Source organism: Colletotrichum phormii (genome assembly GCF_030913505.1).
Source record: "Colletotrichum phormii strain CBS 102054 chromosome Unknown BDP81scaffold_15, whole genome shotgun sequence".
Taxonomy (NCBI): domain Eukaryota; kingdom Fungi; phylum Ascomycota; class Sordariomycetes; order Glomerellales; family Glomerellaceae; genus Colletotrichum; species Colletotrichum phormii.
The window spans coordinates 1013560-1032790 of NW_026851457.1; the positions used below are offsets into that span (position 1 = coordinate 1013560).

The 19231-nt window shown below is 55.6% G+C and overlaps 7 protein-coding genes across 7 annotated transcripts; 5 read left to right on the forward strand and 2 right to left on the reverse strand.

Moving 5' to 3' along the window:
- Positions 1–829: 829 nt before the first annotated feature.
- On the forward strand, positions 830–2617 carry BDP81DRAFT_451681 (major facilitator superfamily transporter; the record flags this gene model as incomplete). The annotated part of the gene is made up of 2 exons (XM_060592657.1): positions 830–1868; positions 1953–2617. The coding sequence occupies 2 exons, from the start codon at positions 830–832 to the stop codon at positions 2615–2617; spliced, it is 1704 nt and encodes a 567-aa protein (XP_060443092.1).
- Positions 2618–3215: 598 nt separating this feature from the next.
- Positions 3216–4517, reverse strand: BDP81DRAFT_451682 (uncharacterized protein; the record flags this gene model as incomplete). The annotated part of the gene is made up of 1 exon (XM_060592658.1): positions 3216–4517. The coding sequence occupies one exon, from the start codon at positions 4515–4517 to the stop codon at positions 3216–3218; it is 1302 nt and encodes a 433-aa protein (XP_060443093.1).
- A 1038-nt stretch (positions 4518–5555) lies between these two features.
- Positions 5556–6988, forward strand: BDP81DRAFT_451683 (Alpha/beta hydrolase family-domain-containing protein; the record flags this gene model as incomplete). The annotated part of the gene is made up of 2 exons (XM_060592659.1): positions 5556–5747; positions 5861–6988. 2 exons carry the CDS (start codon positions 5556–5558, stop codon positions 6986–6988), a joined length of 1320 nt encoding a protein of 439 aa, XP_060443094.1.
- Positions 6989–7161: 173 nt separating this feature from the next.
- On the reverse strand, positions 7162–10931 carry BDP81DRAFT_324707 (Gryzun, putative trafficking through golgi-domain-containing protein; the record flags this gene model as incomplete). The annotated part of the gene is made up of 3 exons (XM_060584908.1): positions 7162–9011; positions 9061–10612; positions 10665–10931. 3 exons carry the CDS (start codon positions 10929–10931, stop codon positions 7162–7164), a joined length of 3669 nt encoding a protein of 1222 aa, XP_060443095.1.
- A 648-nt stretch (positions 10932–11579) lies between these two features.
- On the forward strand, positions 11580–13983 carry BDP81DRAFT_432930 (RXT2-like protein). The gene is made up of 4 exons (XM_060590826.1): positions 11580–12057; positions 12124–12245; positions 12308–12470; positions 12521–13983. Exons 1-4 carry the CDS (start codon positions 11985–11987, stop codon positions 13588–13590), a joined length of 1428 nt encoding a protein of 475 aa, XP_060443096.1. The 5' UTR covers positions 11580–11984; the 3' UTR covers positions 13591–13983.
- A 420-nt stretch (positions 13984–14403) lies between these two features.
- BDP81DRAFT_396449 (phospholipid methyltransferase) lies at positions 14404–15256 on the forward strand (the record flags this gene model as incomplete). The annotated part of the gene is made up of 4 exons (XM_060588189.1): positions 14404–14464; positions 14566–14605; positions 14669–14685; positions 14742–15256. The coding sequence occupies 4 exons, from the start codon at positions 14404–14406 to the stop codon at positions 15254–15256; spliced, it is 633 nt and encodes a 210-aa protein (XP_060443097.1).
- A 789-nt stretch (positions 15257–16045) lies between these two features.
- BDP81DRAFT_378840 (metal ion transporter metal ion transporter) lies at positions 16046–18326 on the forward strand. The gene is made up of 4 exons (XM_060586805.1): positions 16046–16268; positions 16347–16802; positions 16863–17376; positions 17435–18326. Exons 2-4 carry the CDS (start codon positions 16391–16393, stop codon positions 18291–18293), a joined length of 1785 nt encoding a protein of 594 aa, XP_060443098.1. The 5' UTR covers positions 16046–16268; positions 16347–16390; the 3' UTR covers positions 18294–18326.
- Positions 18327–19231: the final 905 nt, after the last annotated feature.

Genomic DNA, 19231 nt, shown 5'->3' on the forward strand with positions numbered 1-19231 from the left:
CGGAGTGACCCCTGCCCCTGGCCCGATATCCCTCCGCCCTCCCTCCGGCACTGACACACACGCGACTGAAGCTCACGTAACTATGGTGACGAAGGGCGTTCCTCCTCGGACATTTTCTTCTTTTTTGCCAATTTTGACGACCACAGTTTGCAGCGTGTCTAGACCGAGTGACTCGTTTCCCCAATTCCCCCCTCTCTCCAGACTCCATCCCACCCATCCACTCAAACGCAGACAAGCTCACGCTAAGTTTCTTACCTGGCTTATTCTTACCTGCGCTACTTGGGTACGGAGTGCGGATACCCACACACAAAGAAAGATGCTGCTGTCTTGGTAGGCATGGACCAGGGGAGAGCTTGGACGTTCTGGCTGGGCCATCCCTGTGGCTTACGAGTGTTCAAATCGGGTTGGGGTCTGCGATGGTGCAGTGTTACCCGATGGGATGCTGCAGCTGGGAAATTTCACGATCTCAGATGTCATTCAGGAGCTCTCTAGGAGCACTCTGGGGCCGCAAGCGCGAGCGCGAGCTGGGCCTAGGACCGCCTCATCGGATGGATACATAACCTGCCCTGCCTGCCGCACACCTTTCCTGCCACATGTACCTCATGCCTCTTTAATATCATTCAGGGTCCTTCCTTTTTTTTTTTCTTTCTTTCCACACCCTCAGGTTTCTAAAAGAACAATATCGACGTCTTCCCTACCCTAACCTCCTAGCTACACACTCCGACCAGTGTATAAGTGAAGTCTCCCTTGGAGCAAAATCGACAACAAAAGTATTCATCACAACCCGTCTAGTCCCATCCACCAACTCAGGGCACACAACACCATCACCATGGGTTCCAAACACCCCGACGAGAAGCTCGGCGACACCACCTCAGCCGATCCCTCAATTTCCACCGAGAAACACCACGTCCACGATGACCCCAACATGGCCGAGACCTACGACAAGCAGGACCCCTCGCACACATCCGGCGACGACGACGTCGTCTACCCGTCCGGTCTCAAAGTCGTCCTCATCCTCATCTCCCTCTGCCTCGCCGTCTTCCTCGTCGCCCTCGACCAGACCATCATCGCCCCGGCCCTCGGCACAATCACAGCAGAGTACGGCAGCGTCAAGGATATCGGCTGGTATGGCGCCTCCTACCTCCTGACGACGACGGCCCTACAGCCAATGTACGGCACAATCTACAAGCTCTTCAGCATAAAATACGCCTACCTCACCGCCATCGCCATCTTCGAAATCGGATCCCTCGTCTGCGCCCTCGCGCCAACTTCCACCGCCTTCATTGTCGGCCGCGCCATCGCTGGCATAGGTACCGCCGGTCTGTTCTCAGGCTCCATCGTCATCCTCAGCTACACGATGCCTCTCGAGAAGCGACCCCTGGCATTCGGTCTTATTGGGGGCATGTGGGGTGTTGCTTCCGTTGCTGGGCCTCTGCTGGGCGGTGTCTTCACCGAGAAGGCGACCTGGCGGTGGTGTTTCTACGTCAACCTCCCCATCGGCGGCATCGCCATGGCCTTCATCTTCTTCCTCCTCACCATCAGCAGGAAGAACAACCCCAGCGGGGAGACTCTCATGCAGCGCATCCTGCAGCTCGACCTCATTGGAACGGCCATCTTCCTGCCCGCCATCGTCTGCCTCATTCTCGCTCTGCAGTGGGGGGGCGCCGAGTACCCCTGGAACAGCGCCAAGATTATTGGACTGTTTGTCGGGTTCGCGCTCATGATTATCGTCTTCATTGGCATTCAGCTGTGGCAGGGCGACAAGGGAACGCTTCCTCCCAAGCTGTTCAAGAACCGCAACGTCGTTTGCGCCATGCTGTTTGCCTGCTTCTTTGGAGCTGCTTTCTTCCCGCTCCTCTACTACCTTTGTAAGTGCTTCTCAGACTACTATCCCTGCTTCTGCTTCCAACAGCAGCTTCGAATTCGGAAGTCGGCATGCTAACAGATTGCAGCCCTCTACTTCCAGGCGATTCAAGGTGTCAGCGCCGTCCAGGCCGGCATCAAGATCCTGCCCCTTCTCCTCGCTACCGTCGTCGCGTCCGTCGTCAGTGGTGCCCTGATCTCCATCATCGGCTACTACAGCGCCATCATCCTGCCATCCCTGGTCCTCTTTGCCGTCGGCTCCGGCATGATCACGACCTTTGACCTCGACACGCCCATGCGCGAGTGGTTCGGATACCAGGTCCTCGCGGGACTCGGCATTGGTGCAGGTTTCCAGATCGGCGTGCTCGTCGTCCAGACAGTTTTGCCCCAGGAAGAGGTTCCCGTTGCGACAGCCTGCGTGCAGTTCTTCCAGTCCTTTGGCGGCGCCATCATGATTGCCGTCGCCCAGACGCTGTTCCAGACGGGTCTCATTGACGGAGTCACCAAGAACGCCCCGGATATCAACCCCCAGATCTTTATCAATGCCGGCGCTGATCAGGTCCGCAACATCTTGACGCAGATGGGACGCGCCGATGCCATTGACGTGGTGCTTGAGGCTTACATGGTTGGACTCAGACACACCTTTTACGTCAGTGTTGCCTGCGCGTGTGCTGCTTTTGTTGCTTGCCTGGGCCTGCAATGGAAGAGTGTCAAGAAGGAGGGCAAGGGCGGTGCTGCTGCCGTTGCTGTTTGAGAGTTTCAACGTCTTGTACGATAGGAAGTAAACGGTTACATGAGATTTAGAGGATACCCGGTTTAGAACCCTGCTCTACTTGGACTAGAAATTGTAATGTCGAGTTGAAAATGTGTTACGAAGCGTCCATGCCCGTGTGTAAGTGATTTTACCCACTCCCTATGCTGTCACACAGTAAAGTTAAGAGCGAGACCTGTTACTGGAGGAAGGATTAGACGCAATGGTTCAAGACTATGAGAGAAAGGGGGAAAATAGTTCCCCAACACGGGATCGAACAAAAAACCAAACGTCAGGTCAGGTGGTTGAAAGGATTGAGGTCCACACTCGGGTCTTCCCCCATGAATCCCTCGACCATCTCACCCGAAGCGCTTCGTGTTTGGAACGGGTGAGAGGGAGATCTCAGACGAGGTGCTGTCTCACCTGAACATGTTGATCTTGCTGCCATCACGAAGTAGCAAGGGCTTCTGTTGTGGCCTTTCGGTTTAACTCCTGAACTCGATTCAACCCCAGTATACACTTGGAATAACCATGCCTTTCAAAACATTCTTTCAAGTTTCTGTCTCTGTCCCCTCTCCGAACGTGAAGTAATTCTCGCGCCTCACTGGGTATCATCAGGCAACGCATCCCACCCCCTCCTAACAATTCCCCTCGCCGTCGTCCTCTGCTCCTCACCGCCGCCGCCGCCGACAAACCTCATAACCCACTCCCACACCTTCCTCGTCTTAACAAGCTGTGGATGCACCGTGGTCGGCTCCCCATCCCCTCCTTCTCCTCCTCCTCCTCCATCGCCAGTGATGATAGATCTCTCAAGATCTCTGGGACGATAATACCCACCCTCATCCCCCTCCCCCAACTTCCGTCGATACAACACCGTCGTCCTCGTCAACCCCTTGCGCAGACTCTGCCCGTACACTTTTCCTTTGAAGACATGCAGCGCCACATTCTGGAGCAACACGACATCTTGTCTTCGGAGGTTTGCCGGCGACGTCGGACCCCCTGCTGCTGTTACCCCCGTCTTACCGGTGCTCTTCGCAGCTGCAGCTGGCGGAGGCGGCATCGAAGGCAACCAAAACGTAACCCCGAACCCGGCGCGCGTCTCATCACCCAGCAACACTTCTACGAGGGATAACTCGTTGCCCCAGCGAGTTGTCACCGCACGCGGGGTGGAGACGGAGATTATCCCCGCGATGAGGTTTACGGTTACGGTTTGCGGTGCGAGAGCGAGGAGGGAGGGGCCGGGGGGTATGTCTTCTAGGTCGGAGAGGTGGTGGGATGTTTGGAGGGGTGGAGGAGGGGTGGTTGAGGTTGAGAGGTCTGCTGTGGTGGTATCTTCAAAGGAGTCTGTTGTTTCTGTTACGAAGGAAGAAGATGTTGTCGTGTTGAAGGAGGTGTCTGTATGCTTGGGTGGAGGTTGTGATGCGGATGGAGGGTGCGGGAGTTGGGAGGATGCGAGGTCGTGGTGGAGGGCTAGGGAGTGGTTGTAGAATTGCTGGGAGAGGAGGTTGTCTTGGGAGTCTGTGGTTGTGGTGGTGTCGTCATTGTTGTTGTTGTTGTTGTTGTTGTTGTTGGTTGTTGTCTCTTGGGTGTGGACGTCCCGGGCGAGGGAGAAGAAGTGGGATGGGGGGAGGAAGTTTGAGGGGAGGCCGTGGGGCTGGGAGTAGCCTGTTGTCAGGGGCTTGTGGTGTAGTGGGAGGGATCGCCAGGAGGGGAGGGCTGTTGTGGTTGTGTTTGCTGCCGTGGCATTTTGAGTTGCTGGTGTTGAGGTTGGTGATGAAGTTGTCGATGTGGGGGCTGGCGATAGGTTTATTGGGGATGGTGCGGGCGGAGCGAAGAGGAGGAGGGAATCCGGGGATGACCAGTCGGCCTCGGGGGCGCCGGCGAAGATGAGGACGTTCGGCATGCAGGGGTGTCTTTGGACCGGCTCCGGTCCGGGGCGGGTGTAAGTGGTTCGGTAAGGTACGTGAGGCCGGGTGTTGGTTGGGTGAGGCGTGTGTGTGTGGAGGGGAATCCTCGGAAGTTGTGCAGATGAAGTGTTGCGGGGACGAGAAGCTGGCGGTGCGGCGTGCCTGGAAGATTGGAGATTGCGGGGTAGGAAGTACCGCTGAATCCTCCACTGACGGGATGCTCGCAAACTCGCGACGGGAGACACGGGAGCAAATGGATGACAGGCGGGTGACACTCACACACAAACACAGACACAAACACAAAAGGAAGAATACTCGCACAATGGGGGCAACAGAAAACTCAATTCATCTCAAGTAACGAGACTGCAGGATCTCAAACGTGTGGCTGACGGCGCCCATTGTCGAACCTGTGTTCCCCCCCCCCCCCCCCCCGAGTCGGTTGCCTCCAAGACACAATCAATGTACACGGTTTATTCATTCCCTTGAATTGAGTTTTCCTCCCCTCTGTGTAAGAGCTTCTCGGTTGAAAATGCCTTCCAAAGTGATACATGGATGATGCCGACGGCCTCGGGGATGTATATGAGCCGACCTACAGTACAGATTCTCAAGCCTAAATATATTACAGGCAGTGTTGGCTAAGCTTAGTACAGGACAAGGGTAGGCGTACCCGTACTCCGTACCGGTAACCGCTGGTACCTCGGCATCTCCAGCTCCACACCAACGCCCCCCAGGACCCCAGACTTTCACCTTTAGACCCGGTCCCTTCGTCGCAAGTCTAGTCCCGTCTTTTAACCTCGTCAACTTGCCTTGCCCAGTTGCCGATGAAGCTGTGAGACGACGACATTTTGAGACTTGGCCTCAACTTGACCTCTTTTCATCTTACCTTCCCTTCACTCAACACACACATACTCACTCAGTCCAGACAACAAAAAAACATACAGACTGAGTGTATCTTGGCCATCACCCTCATTCACTCGCTGGAATCTCATTCCCATCTCAATTCAATTCAACCGAGTTAAACAGCCTCACTCAACATGTCCTCCGTCTTCCACATCAAGGAACACGTCCTCGACGGCTCACACATCCGCGAGTTCCCCCGCGCCCTCTCCCGCTCCCAAGACGACGTCCTCAAGCTCGCCGTAAAGGAGTACATCCCAAAGGACAACCCGAACCCGCAACCCGGCGACGTCACAATCATTGGCGCCCACGCCAACGGTTTCCCCAAGGTTTGTCCACCTCCTCTTATCTCCACTCACTTCATATCATGTTCCTCATGAACCATACATACACGTCATAACCACCACCAAACACCACGGCTCACTAATCACCACCACCACAGGAACTCTACGAAGCCCTCTGGCAAGACCTCCACACCCAATCCCTCCTCCCCACCTCCAAATTCCGCATCCGCTCCATCATAATCGCAGACGCAGCCTGGCAAGGCCGCTCCTCAACCCTAAACGAACCCTTCCTCGGCAACGACCCAGGCTGGTTCGACCACCCCCGCGACCTCCTCCACCTCATCAACACCCTCCGCCCGCCCCGTCCCCTGCTGGGCGTAGGCCACTCCTTCGGCGGCAACGCAATCGTCAACGTCGCCCTCATCAACCCGCGCCTCTTCTCCGGCGTCGTCCTCCTGGATCCCGTCATCTCGAAATGGTCGTCCAACGCAAAGGGCACCATCGCCGCCTCACCCGCCGCAGCGAGCGCTCGACGAAGAGACCTCTGGCCGTCCCGCGAGGAAGCACGCAAAGCCTTCCTCAAGAGTCCCTTCTACCGCGGCTGGGATGAGAGGGTATTCAACGCGTGGATGGACCACGGTCTCCGCGACGTACCAACACAACTCTACCCCTCCCCTTCATCCTCCTCCTCCAACACTCCCAACGCTCCCAACACCACCCTCACAAAAGAAAGCGTAACCCTCGCCACAACAAAACACCAAGAAGTCTTCACCTACTTCCGCCCCTCCTGGCACGCCTACGACCCCACAGGCCACCACCTCCTCCACCCCGACCTCGTCCCGGACCTCGACCCGGCCCTCAACGAGCGGTACTACACCTTCCCCGTCTACCGCTCCGAAGGCGCCTCCACCCTCGTCCGCCTCCCGCACCTCCGACCCAGCTGTCTCTACGTCTTTGGCGGCGCAAGCGACCTCTCCACGCCGGAACTGCGCGATGAGAAGATGAGGTTGACGGGGACGGGCGTCGGCGGGAGCGGTGGCGTTGAGAGGGGGAGGGTGAAAGAGGTTACGTTGGAGGGTGGGGGCCATTTGTTTCCGATGGAGGTTCCGGGTGTGAGTGCGCGGTTGACGGCCGAGTGGATTGAAAAGTGCGTGGGGGAGTGGAGGGTTGAGCAGGAGGACTATGAGCGGTGGACGAGGTTAAGTGTTGAGGAGAAGACGACGCTTACGGAGGAGTGGATGGGCAAGATTGGGGGGTCTGCGAGGCCGCCCAAGGCGAAGATTTAGAGATTGAGTGTTTTCACGAGCGAAGAGACTTTAGAAATACAGAGAGGAGCGAGCATAATAGTGTTTGACACCTTTGTGGAGCTGGATGTTTAGAGACCTTTAGATGTAGAGTTCTATGTACACAAGAAAGCCCGGCCTCTTGATCTGCGCCATCGCCATCATCGTCATCTCTCCTACTCCTCTTCCTCGCCCTCCTCTGGCGGTATCCACACCAGCAAGCCGTCCTTGTCGATCTTCATGCCCTCCGTCGGTATGATCCTCAACACCTTTTGGAAGTACTTGTCCCTGACCACGAGCGTCGGCCGGATGTAGTCGCCCCGTATCAGAGGGAGCAGTCGGTACGTAATGGTACGTCTAGACACCGGCAAGACATGCGCCGTAGTCTGCTTGGAGCCGGAAAAGGCGAACTCGTCACTGGGCTCCATGTTCAAGCCAAACGTCAGGAAATGACTCGACGGGTTCTCAATGGTGATGTCCAGGTGGATCAGGCCCGTCACGGGGTTGGCGAGGGAGTACGAAGCTAGGACGCGGGGCTCGGTGCCCAGGACAATGTATCTCGGAACAAGCATCCTGGTCGTGTTGACCGGCGCTGGTGACGAGGTTGTCGACGTGCGGCGCCACTTGAGGACAAAAGCCACGTCGAGGGACGCAGGCCCCCGATCGTCGAGGCTGAACTTTTGAGCGACCAGATCGAACTGGGCCTCCTGCATCTGCTTCGGTGGTATGTGAAGCCCGCTTGCCGGAATTTCTGGGCGGGTCGCCGTGTTGCATCGAGCATGATTCTGGCACGCAATGACTTCGGCGTCCATGCTGACAATCTCCAAGTCTTCCGTCGCGAACGATGCAAAGTGGCACACAAGGCACCACTTTTGTGCCAGCCCGCGGGGTTGAACCGCGGCTTCGTCCGCCGACGGATCCTGCACGCCCTCGTAATCGAATAAGCTCGGCCAGGTGTCGGAATGGAGACGCGGAATAAGGTCGTAGTTTGCTTCAAAGGGATTGACAACGTTGAGCTGGACCGGTAGGATCTGCATGATCAAGGTCGCCGGGTCGGTGGCCAGATGATAAAACACCCTGAGTGTGACATCGTAAGATGTGGTCAGCTGTACGGGATCAAGCCTGACCTTGACGCGTTTTGACTGTGATGTTGCCAAAGTCCCAAGTGTCAACCCCGTAAGTTTGGCTTCTTCCTGACCAGATTCTGCTGTATGTTCTCCTTCGCTTTCAATGTCAACAAGGAAGGACGGGATCTGTTCGCCAAAGACGTGGACTTCGATCTTGGCGACAGCCTCGGTCTCTTCAGCGTTGACGACATCCACAACCAAATCCATTGGCTCGTTTGCGTAGAACTGATCCAGAGGTTGCGCCAGCTTGATCTCCAGCTTGGGCGGCCTGGCCTGGACTTGGATAACATGCGCGCTCTGCCGTACAATTCGTCTCCTCGAAAGCGAGGGCCCGAACCAAAAGTCTGTCGCCCCCAGATCTCGGAAGGTGACGGTGTAATTCAGCAAGAAGGTGTCCGTCTCCAGGATCAACGTCGCCGAGGATGCGTGCGCCTCGCCAGGCTCCCGCAGAGGTATCGCCATTTCGTAAACGTTCGTGTGGCCAGGCTTCAAGGTCAGGTTTGCCGATCCGCTTAGCCCTGATGAGCCCTCCTCTCCTTCTTCATCGGCTCGGGCCGCCTCGGTCAGGGGCACATCCGCGAGCGTAAAATTGCCCTTGCCCTTCCCGCCGTTGGATTCCGCATCATGATCTAATGTGATGGTCTTCAGGCTACCTTCAAAGTCGATTCTCAGGCCCTTGAGTGTCACCAACGATGCATCTGGAAAAGCATCGGATCTGATGGCTACTTGCGCTTGACAAGTCTCGCCAGCTTTGCCATCCTCGCTTTTGAAGATGAAGGATGCGGCGATGAAAGAAGAAACTACATCATCGTTGATGGTCACCGTGGGTTTCGGCTCGATGTTGACTCCCTCGAGGGACCTGGAAACGTCGTAGTGCCACTTGGGCCGCCGCGTGAACTCTGTGTTGCAGTCAGTATTTGTGAAGATGAAGAGAAAAAAGTCTCTTACTCCTGTTCATCAGCTCCCAGTCAATGGCGACTACAAGCTCCCCGTGACCGGCATGGGCCGCCGCAGCACGTAGCACCCAGCTCAGATCCTCCGTGATGGTAAGCCATCCCTCTGACCTGAATGACATGTCTTCCCATAGAGGCCGTAGCAGAGCAACAATGTCATCCCAGGCTTTTAGGTTCACCATTTCTTTCGCGCATTCCAGAGACAGTTCGGCCGATAATCGCAGTTGACGCCGTGCCTGAAACTGGGATCTAGCTGCCATCAGAATGTCTATAATGAGCTTGGAGTGATTGACGCCCGTCCCTTGTAGAGGAAACTCCTCATGAGGATCTGGGCACATGTACGTGTCGTATTGGAAGGCCTTGCTCGCAACCGCTGATGCCGGAGTGGTATCTGGCGAACGCCGGTCTTCTTCCGGAATGGACCGAGCGAGCTTTCGCCGGGTCATCAGATGCTCAGCAGCGATTCGATACCAGTATCCCGTGTGATGCAGCATTTCCCATGGTTGTGAGCGGTCGGCCGCAGCAGCCTTTTCGGGTTGAAGGAATAACGTTCGCGTTGATGGCGCCAAGCTGCGAATGTCCACCCTCTCGATCAAGTTCGCCATCACTACCGCCCATCTCGACTCCCATGCAGCCCACCCGTAGTTGTTCGTTCCGCGGCCACGGCGATCGACAAAGTCGGCTATCCTGTCGCGATGGGTGTGCCATTTACGTACTGCAGCAGTGTTCTGTGAACCCCAGAGCAGGCATCGGATGATGCGTATCGCCAACACATCCGCAAGCATGCGCGCCTCATTCCATCTCGGGCTCCAGCTAGGGATTATGTCCATGACATCCTGACTAAGGAGCCCCTCATAAGCTTGTTCATACGAGCGCAGCGCCGCGTCCATCTCCTGTCGGAACTCGGCAAAGACTCCCGTCTTGTAATCGTATCGTACATTCCAGTCTTGTACCGAGGTCGTCTGGGAAGTGCTCGTCGGCGGCACTGTAGGTTGCGGAGCGATTCCACGACTGCGCTTCTTCCGCGCGTGACGGCCGAGATCACGATAGTATTCTATAGCTTGCAAAAAGACGGCCGCAAGCATGGAGTCTGCGGTGTGCTCCAAATCTGTTTTCAGGTCATGGGGTGACAGGTAGAAGAAGGACTTGTTGTTGTCCAAAGCAACGCCTCGCCTGATATTTTCAAGCCTATCTTGCATGAAATCTTGCATGGAAGCTGAAGCAACGCCATCGCTCAGGAGAACAACGGCAAAGCGTGTCCTGTAGCCCGATCTGCTGATGGCGGTCTTGGTGTTGTTGATGTCGGTTTTCAACTGGTTATCGTGAAGGGTAGCAAGTGTCGGATCAGACGTCAGGGTGTAGAATGAGACATAAACACTGGGAACTAGGTCCTCGTGCTTTTGGAGCCAGTCTGTGTTCATTAAGCCATCGGGATATAATGGAGAGACTGGACTGAGGGGAGAAAAGGGTGAATGCAGGACGACGGGCGTCTCGGGAGCTTCTATGCCGTCTGGAAGTCTAGCGCGGCGCGGAGGAAGAACAAGAGACTATCCACATGTTAGCCTTGACTGGACACATGTAGGTGGTTCGCGGCCCTACTCGACCAGCAACGGCGACTCGCAGCCTGTACGGCTTCCCGCTGTCCTTGCCGTTCCATGGGTGATTCTTCCCATCCTGGCGAACAATGTAGTCTTTCAAGGCTTCGGCATTCGGGCTTTCTATGCTTGGCAGCTCGGATCGGATCAAGAGGGCCTGGTCTCGAAGCTCTGCGCTCAAAGGTAGGGCTTTGGCGGGGCTTGAGGTCAAGCGGGCGATGACGATATGCGGGATGTTATGATCCAGGCTTCCCACCGGGTATCCGTCCATTGTTGTCAAGTTCGAGCATGCAGCGCAAGGTGACCATGAAGATATCGATTCGTTTGGCAGGGGTCGGCCGGATCGCAAAGCTGCTCTAGATACTACGAGTTAGAAGCGTGTACTTTTGGTGGGTAGTAGCTAACGAGCACTCACGGAGGCGGTACTCAAGGGAGCATGACCGCTTGAATTAGGAAATCAGGCGATGGCAGCAAGAGAGCGTGCGGCGAGGAATACTTGCAAGTCGTCGCGAAAGGGGAGCTTCATGCAAGTTGAGGAGCGCGCAAGCATGGGTGTGTGGTGTCCTGCGTTCTCTGTGAGAGGCAAGCAAAGAAAGGTACATGCCAAAAGTATCATCACCCAAGCTCTTGTCCCGCAATCCCAGCCCACCAATCCTACAGGTACCGTCCCGCCGCAGTGACACAGGGCAGCGACCACACAGCAGGTGGGCACCCCTGGACAGCGCTGAAGGGGAAACAGCCGACCAGTACACCAGTGACCACCTACTGGCAGTGGAGCCCGGGCAGGACATCTCGGCATCGGGTAAAGTGGGTGCCGACACTGTAACCCATGATTGGCTGCACACCTAAATGCGGTCATGGTCGACCCACCCGACTTCCACAGAGCGCACGCAGCGCAGCGCAGTCGCTCTACCAGGTGCGCTCAGGTAAGGCACCCTCCACTGAACCGGATGAGCGCAGTTGGCAGCACCAGCACCAACACCTAGGGCCAGGAAATCCAGCCTCGCCCGCCCGCCTGCTTCTCCTCCCGCCTCGTCACAGAGGCTGCGCGCAGAAATTGAGGGCTACCCTCTCTCTCTACCTTTCCTACACCTCTCCCACACCACACCACACCTTTCCCCGAACCGAACTCGTAAATGACTCCTTCTTGGTACTCTCCCGACCCGAATCGAACTCAAGCATCGGTCTTTTGAGACTGTTTAGTCTCTTTACTCGAAAAAGCTCTAACCGACCCCCAACTCTCCCCTCGTACTGCTTCTCGCTCCCGCACCTACCTCCGTGATCGCTTGGGCACGTCGCAAGGGGTAAGAGTCTGAACGGCGCAATGGCAACTCAACAGATCCTTTTCGCCGAGACGGTGGCCGCTATGAAGAAGGCTCTCAAGCGAAAAGCATACGGTACGCACACGAATCTCTTCCCGCCGTGAACCACGCCGACCTCGCATTCTAACGAGTACCTGGCAGAATCCGACTCGGACGACGAGATTGACCACTACGGCAATCGTGGTCACAAACTCCAGAAGCACGCGCTCTTTTCCCACAAGGGCCAACTCGCACCACCCTCCGGCCCCGAAGTTGACAACGAGGTACGTCGCGCGTCCCTCCCATACGCTGGCCCACGGCGTCCGACCGACACTGACGATTGCAGGTGATCGACTACGCCGGCCAGCAGCGCACAATAATCAGCCGCAACCCTCCCATTGTAGACGAGGAAGGTTACGAAATTGACAGCGACGACGACGAGGAGCGCATTCAAGAGGCTGTCTCCTCGGCCACAGAGCTTGACCCGTATGCCAACATTCGCATTGAACGTCAGTACCACCCAATCGCGGCCCCATGTTCACAGCTGACCCTCTGCCAGAGATCCTAGCTCCCTTGACTGCCTCAATCGATTTGCCAACACATCCGACCCTTTCGAAACCCTTCACGGCCAAGACCCTAGACGAGATTGCCGACCAAAGCTGCGATGTTCGACGGAAAGAAAATGCATCCCTGTGGAGAGTCAGACATCTCTTTACAAAGATATGCGGCGACTACACATGGGTGCCCTGTGGCATGATGGTTGGTCCGGACGATGCCGACCTGTACTCGACAGACTATGTCGAGCGCGGTTACCTACAAAACACGAAAGCCACCGCTGCCGGATCAAACGAGGACGCCTCCTCTGGTACGTTGAGCGGCGATGCGAAACCAGAACACGCGCCAAACGGCACGAATGGCGAGGCGTCTGGAGACAAGGAGAACGGAGATGGTGACGTTACCATGACTGATGCCGGCTCCGAGAAGGGGGATGCTGCGAAAGCAGCACCTGGAAAGTCGGATAAGGAGCACTCTCAACCTGAAGCAGACGCAGCCCAGGGAACAAATGGCGAAACCTCGAAGCCCAGCACGCTGGCTAAGGACGCACAGGCCGATAGCAAAGCCGACAAGAAGCAGAAACAAAAGGCAGTCGATGTTGAAATGCACGATGGCAACGCGATACCTCCGTCGCAGCCCGGAACAGAACTGGCTAATGGCAACGGTACGCATGCGCCATCAATGGCAACGGCATCGGAGGCGGCGGACGAGACCTTTGTCCATCCATTCTTCCGGCCGCCGGCCAACGCTCGTCCAGAACGAGATGTGGGTCTACCGGAGGCAGAGGCCGAGGATATCCGCCGCCTGCTAGCATTGTACGTACAAAAGCAAGAGGAGGTCTGTCGTGGTGCTATGAAGCTCCACGAAGGCCTCCTCAAGGCCAATCGGTTGCGCAACACAGTTCTCGAGTGGTCCAAGTCGGAAGCGCACAGCGGTGCCAACCGGGACATGTCTGACGGCGAGGACTGGTACGACAAGGAGAAGTGGGGCCTCACGGACGACCTTAAGAAGGGCCAGGACGACGAGGAAGAAGACACGGGCACCGTAGCCAAGAAGACTAGGAATCGCAGGTGAATGGGTGCCCGGGCGTTGTTGGCTTACTTTGAGGGATTGTATTCTTCGGGTCATGGTGTTTTTGAGGTTGACGTTGCAATTTTGATACCCCCCCCCATATTGCGATTTGGTCCAGGCGGCGCGCTGTTTTCTAGTTAGTCATACATGCCGGATTCTTTGACGACTCTGTTTTAGTTCATGATCTTGTTTCTTGGCCACCTGCCTTTCCCTTGCGTTGCAGAGTCCTTGAAGGATGCATTGAGCCGGATGTGCTGGCAAAGGTGCTCTTTCATGAGCTACCGCTTGCCGCGCCAAGGGGTCGGATAGCGGCGGCGGGGGATGGAGGGTTACTTTACCCCAGCCCCGAAGACCATCGAAGCCCCGTGAGAAAAGAAGCCTAAGGCTGCCTTGAGCGCAAAAGCAAACGGCAACCTAAGTACTTACATAATTACCTCAAAGGTCCGGGAAGGTAGTAGGATGAAAAGTACTTGGGTTACCTAAGGGAGGGACGTAAACAGCACCCTTGGACCCCCCCCCCCCTCCCCACCTCCTCCCCCCAGTGCCCCCAGCTGGAGCGGTGCAGTGCATTGCTGGGTTATGACGAGACGCTATGGCCAGGTAGTCCCCGCTAACATAAATACCTGGGGTGGAGCAAGCTTCTGTCACAAGCCTACGAGACTTCCCAACCCATCCTTCTTCTTCTTCTTCCTAAATAAGCTACTCTCTGTCCTCAACGGTTTTCTTCCTCTCGAGAGGAAAACTACACACTGCATTGCCTTGAAAATTTCTTGCATTTTGCATCAGCATTCCTCCCAATTGACATCGCCATTCACCATGGCGCCCGTCCAGATTGACAACAAGGCCCTGGTCGACTTTGACCAGAAGAGCTTACTCGGTACGTCATGTCGTCCCCGTGGAGCTTGGGCCCTTCGCTTCCTCTCCTTGAGCTTCTCTTCTCGTCGGCTCCCCTTCGCTGACCCAGGCCGTTGCAAACAGTTTCTGCCGCTGCAATTGCCTTTAACCCGTTGTTCTGGAAGTAAGTCGCTATCTTACCACTGTCAACGTGCCTCAGCCAAGTTGTGTGCTAACATCTGCGTAGTATCGTCGCGAGACAAGGTTCGTGAAATCGCCACGGTCGTGTCCAAGTAGCTACCGTCTAACCCGGTCACCAGAGTACAAGAACAAGATCCTCACCAAGCTCGCTGGCGGACGTTCGCAAGCTGCATGCTACGGTCTGGCTGCCACCATCTTTTCTCTCGGCATTTTCCGTGATCTCCTCTACGAACGGGCCCTGCGCTTCCAGCCAGCCCACCCACTTCTCGCGTCCGATGCGGTGACCTATGTCGGATACGCCCTCGTGGCATGTGGCAACGTTCTCGTTCTCTCTTCGACATGGCAGCTGGGTATTACCGGCACGTTCCTCGGTGACTACTTCGGCATCCTCATGGACAGCATCGTGACTGGCTTCCCCTTCAACATTACCGACGCCCCGATGTACAATGGTTCCACAATGAGCTTCCTCGGCGCCGCCCTCATCTACGGCAAGCCCGCCGGCATCCTGCTGACCGTCTGGGTCTTCATCGTCTACCAAATTGCCCTGCGCTATGAGAACCCCTTCACTGCTGGCATCTATGCCAAGAGAGACCGCGAACGTGCTGCCGGCAAGGACACCAAGAAGATTAGGTGAATGTGAACATGAGGCCCAGCTTCAACAGCACAAAACCCATCTCCACATCCCGTTCCGGATCGGGGCCGAGCGCAAGATCCGGGCGACAGGGGGTGTACGGAGCCACGCAGGTCCCCGCCGGGGAATAATGCGACGATATGGGTCCCGGTGAGCCCGGTCAGTCCGGTGAGCTGGCCGTCCCACACACACACACATTTCCCGAAGGCGGCCGGCCGAGTCAAGCCCAAAACGGCCCGCCAAGGAAGAAGAGGGGGGAAAAAATGGACATCAGCCTTCAACAGAGTTCGGCTGTCGAATACCTATTACTTTTTAGTGATTCAGACCAAAGAAACTTCGCTTCTAGTCAGGCCAACCAGAAGATGCAATTTACATGACATGGTTGGGCGCCTCCGTTACGCCACAGCTTCAACTTCTGCGTTTATCCACTCCCACATACATGAACAGGCAAGCCATTCCGTAATCGTTGATTCCGCCATGTTGGTCAACGTTAGCATATGGGCTCTCCCACCGGCTATGCCGAAGGCGGACAGAAGGTCTCAGGACACCTGGTCCAGAAGCATTCTTCCAAGACTCGACCGACTGCTAGTGGCGGGCGATTCTTGGAGCGTCCTTCTTTGCCCGTCCCGCCCCGTACGCGCTGTCCAAAAATTACCCACGCACATCTGGACTTGTTTCGAAGGAGACACCCGCTGCTAAATTCAATTCCGTCTTCCTGGAGCGTCCCAGTGGCTCGGTCGGATGGTTCCCGCGGCTTGCTCTCATGACGATGTGGTGTCTCATACGGAGGCGCCGTAGGCCTTCGCGGAGACCGCATTCGGAATGTTGTTTGCCGTTGAGTGAGAATCTTGTGGTGTTTCCGGGTCTGCTTTCGGCATCCGCACCTTTGGACGGACAAGAACATGCTGTTTCCCGTTTCTTCCTCAAACCCGAGGATTCTTTTGTTCCCCTTTTCCCTCCCCTCTTTGACGTTCTTGCAGAGGGTCCAACGCTGCCGCTCATAAGCGCTCCCATGGTAAGTTTTGACAGAGTTTGGTCACGTTCGTTGGTGTCACACGTTATCATCGATTCTGACCATCCTCGTGGAATGTAGCCTCGCGGACCAGATCGAAATCTGTCGTTGCTACCTGGGATACCATGAAGCCTACATGGCTGGATGAGCCCGTTGCTCAGCAAGGGGGCAGTTCCCGCCGATCCAGCGTCAGTCCTTTCACCGCCGACTACACCATCAGCCAGACCCTACACGGCCAGTCACACTCGGAATCTAGGCGCCTGAGCGGGGATGTGCCGCCTGATTTCATCAACCTCAATGCCATTGTGTCGTCGCAGGGTACGTCGGCCAGCACTGAGGATTTTCCGCCAAAGACGCTCAAGAAGCAGACGCGGATCGACGACGAGGGCCCGTTTTCGCTCCTTGAGGGACCGACGCTTCCCTTGCCGAGTCACGCCGTTCACAAGAGAGAGAAGAGGTGGATCAACAGGCGATGGAGCGATCTCCTCACGTTTGGCAAGTTTGTAGGGCCCGGGTTCATGATTGCCGTCGCATATAGTAGGTTTTCTTGAAGAATCGGCACGTCGAAAAGTAGTCGAGACTGACGATCTGATATAGTCGACCCCGGAAACTACGCCACTGACATCGCCGCCGGTGCTTCCTATCACTTTGACCTGCTCTTCATCGTCTTGCTGAGCAACGTTGTTGCGATATTCCTCCAGGGGCTGGCTATCAAACTCGGGACAATCACGGGCCTCGACCTGGCGACCGCCTGCCGCGTCTTCCTCCCGAAATGGATGAACATCATCGTCTACGCGCTCGCCGAGATTGCCATTGTGGCGACAGATATGGCCGTCGTCATCGGAACCGCAACGGCTATACATCTGTTGATACCAAAGTTGCCGTTGATTGCTTGCGTCGTCCTGACTATTGTGGATGTCGTCTTCATTGTCGGATTTTACCGCCCCGATGGCTCGATGCGCGGTCTGCGGTTGTTTGAGATTGGCGTCTGTTTCCTTGTGCTCGGCGTTGTCGTCTGCTTCTGTATCCAGCTTTCGCTGATTGAGAATACGACTGTCGGTCAGGTGTTCCGCGGATATCTCCCGTCCAGCTCCATCATCCAGACTCAGGGGTATGTAGAGAAGAACCCCCTACGATCCAATGGGTCATGCTAACAAGAACAATGACAGATTATACCAATCTTGCGGTATCCTAGGCGCAACAGTCATGCCTCACAGCCTCCACCTCGGCTCAGGCGTCGTCCAATCCCGCCTCAAAGACTTTGACATGAAGGAGGGCAACCTCCAAGAACTCCCCCGCTCCGACACAATGACCACCGTCGACAGCTACCACAAGGTCTTTTACTTCCCCTCCATGGCCGCCATAAAGCACTGCATGAAGTTCTCCATTGCCGAGATCGTCTTCTCCCTCTTCATCTTTGCGCTGTTCGTCAATTCGGCCATTCTTATTGTGGCGGGCTCGGCGCTCTACCAGGGCCAGACCTCCCTCGCCTCTGATATTTTCGGTATGCACGATTTACTCGCCAATAGCATCTCCTCTGCCGCCGGGATCATCTTTGCCTTTGCGTTGCTTCTCTCGGGCGTTTCCGCGGGGCTGGTGTGTACCATTGCCGGCCAACTCGTCAGCGAAGGCGCGCTCAACTGGCGCATGCGGCCATGGCTCCGCCGCCTCGCGACGCGGCTTATCAGCGTCATCCCCATCATCGTCGTCGTTGCTGTCGCGGGGCAATCTGGGCTCAGCAATGCCTTGACGGGGACGCAGGTCGTGCTGAGCACGGTGTTGCCCGTCATCACGGCGCCGCTTATTTATTTCACTTCGTTTAACAAGTACATGACTGTTGTCCCGGGGGCCGCGAGCTACGGTTCTGATACGAGTGTTGTGCCGGCGAGGCGGTTTAGTGCTGTGGGCGTGAAGATGGCGAATTCGTGGTGTGTTACGGTGTTGGCTGTGCTGCTTTGGCTGATGATTACTGTTATGGTTGTGGCGAATTTGGTGTTGTTGGTGTTGAATGCTCATAATAGTAACTGAGGGGTTTTGTGGTTGGTGGTGATGAAAGTGGGAGGGGGGTTGGGAAGGGTATACGCATGTTTTGGACGTTTTCATGACTGATGACTTGATGAAATGTTTGTATATTCGATGCTATGATGTATGCAATATACGAGACGGCTGAAGTGGTGGTGGGATTTAATAGGGGATTGTAAATAAAAGACGAGTACAAGTCTTGGGATGATGAAGCAAACTTTCAAGTCCACTTTCTTTCGATTCTATGATATTTGCCTCTGAGAGGTTCAGTTGTGTTCAGTTCTTACATATCAAATCAATATGCCGAACGTAACATGAAGATGGACCGTATCGCCAGTTTTCGATGAAGATGTAGGCGCCAGAACTCGTTGGTTTAGAGTAGACTGACCTTGCGTGATTCAAAGTCCTACAAATCTTCATCCCACGGGGAAGAAATCATGGGCGTCAAGGTGGACTTTTCCCCCTGAGATATTGGAATTAAATCGCCTTGCCACTTACATATAGGATCACGGCTTCATGTTTCCTTCACCGAGGCAAGGTCTTCCATTAGAATGATTCAGAATGCAGTATTACACTAGAAATCAAGCAAAAATTGGAGGACTTGATATCCTGGTACCGTGATTCGTGGGCTGCATGCGTTGATAACACTGGACGGGACAGGTTGTTTCTGATGATGTGTCTGGCAGGGCCAAGTTGGAATCAGCAGGATCTAGAAATCAAATGCTTGACGGCACGAGCAAGTATGTTATATCGGCCTCAAAAAAACGCGTTCATTCCATGAGTCTCTTCTCGAATTGAATATACTGGTTGTTTACTGGTTGGGATGACAATGACGTCTAGTTTGCTGGCTGTACGTTCCCGCTACAACAAACTTGAAGGTAATACTCGACTAAGAGCGTGCTCGTTTCGATCTGGACCTTCACCGCCCGAAAAATGTCACTGAA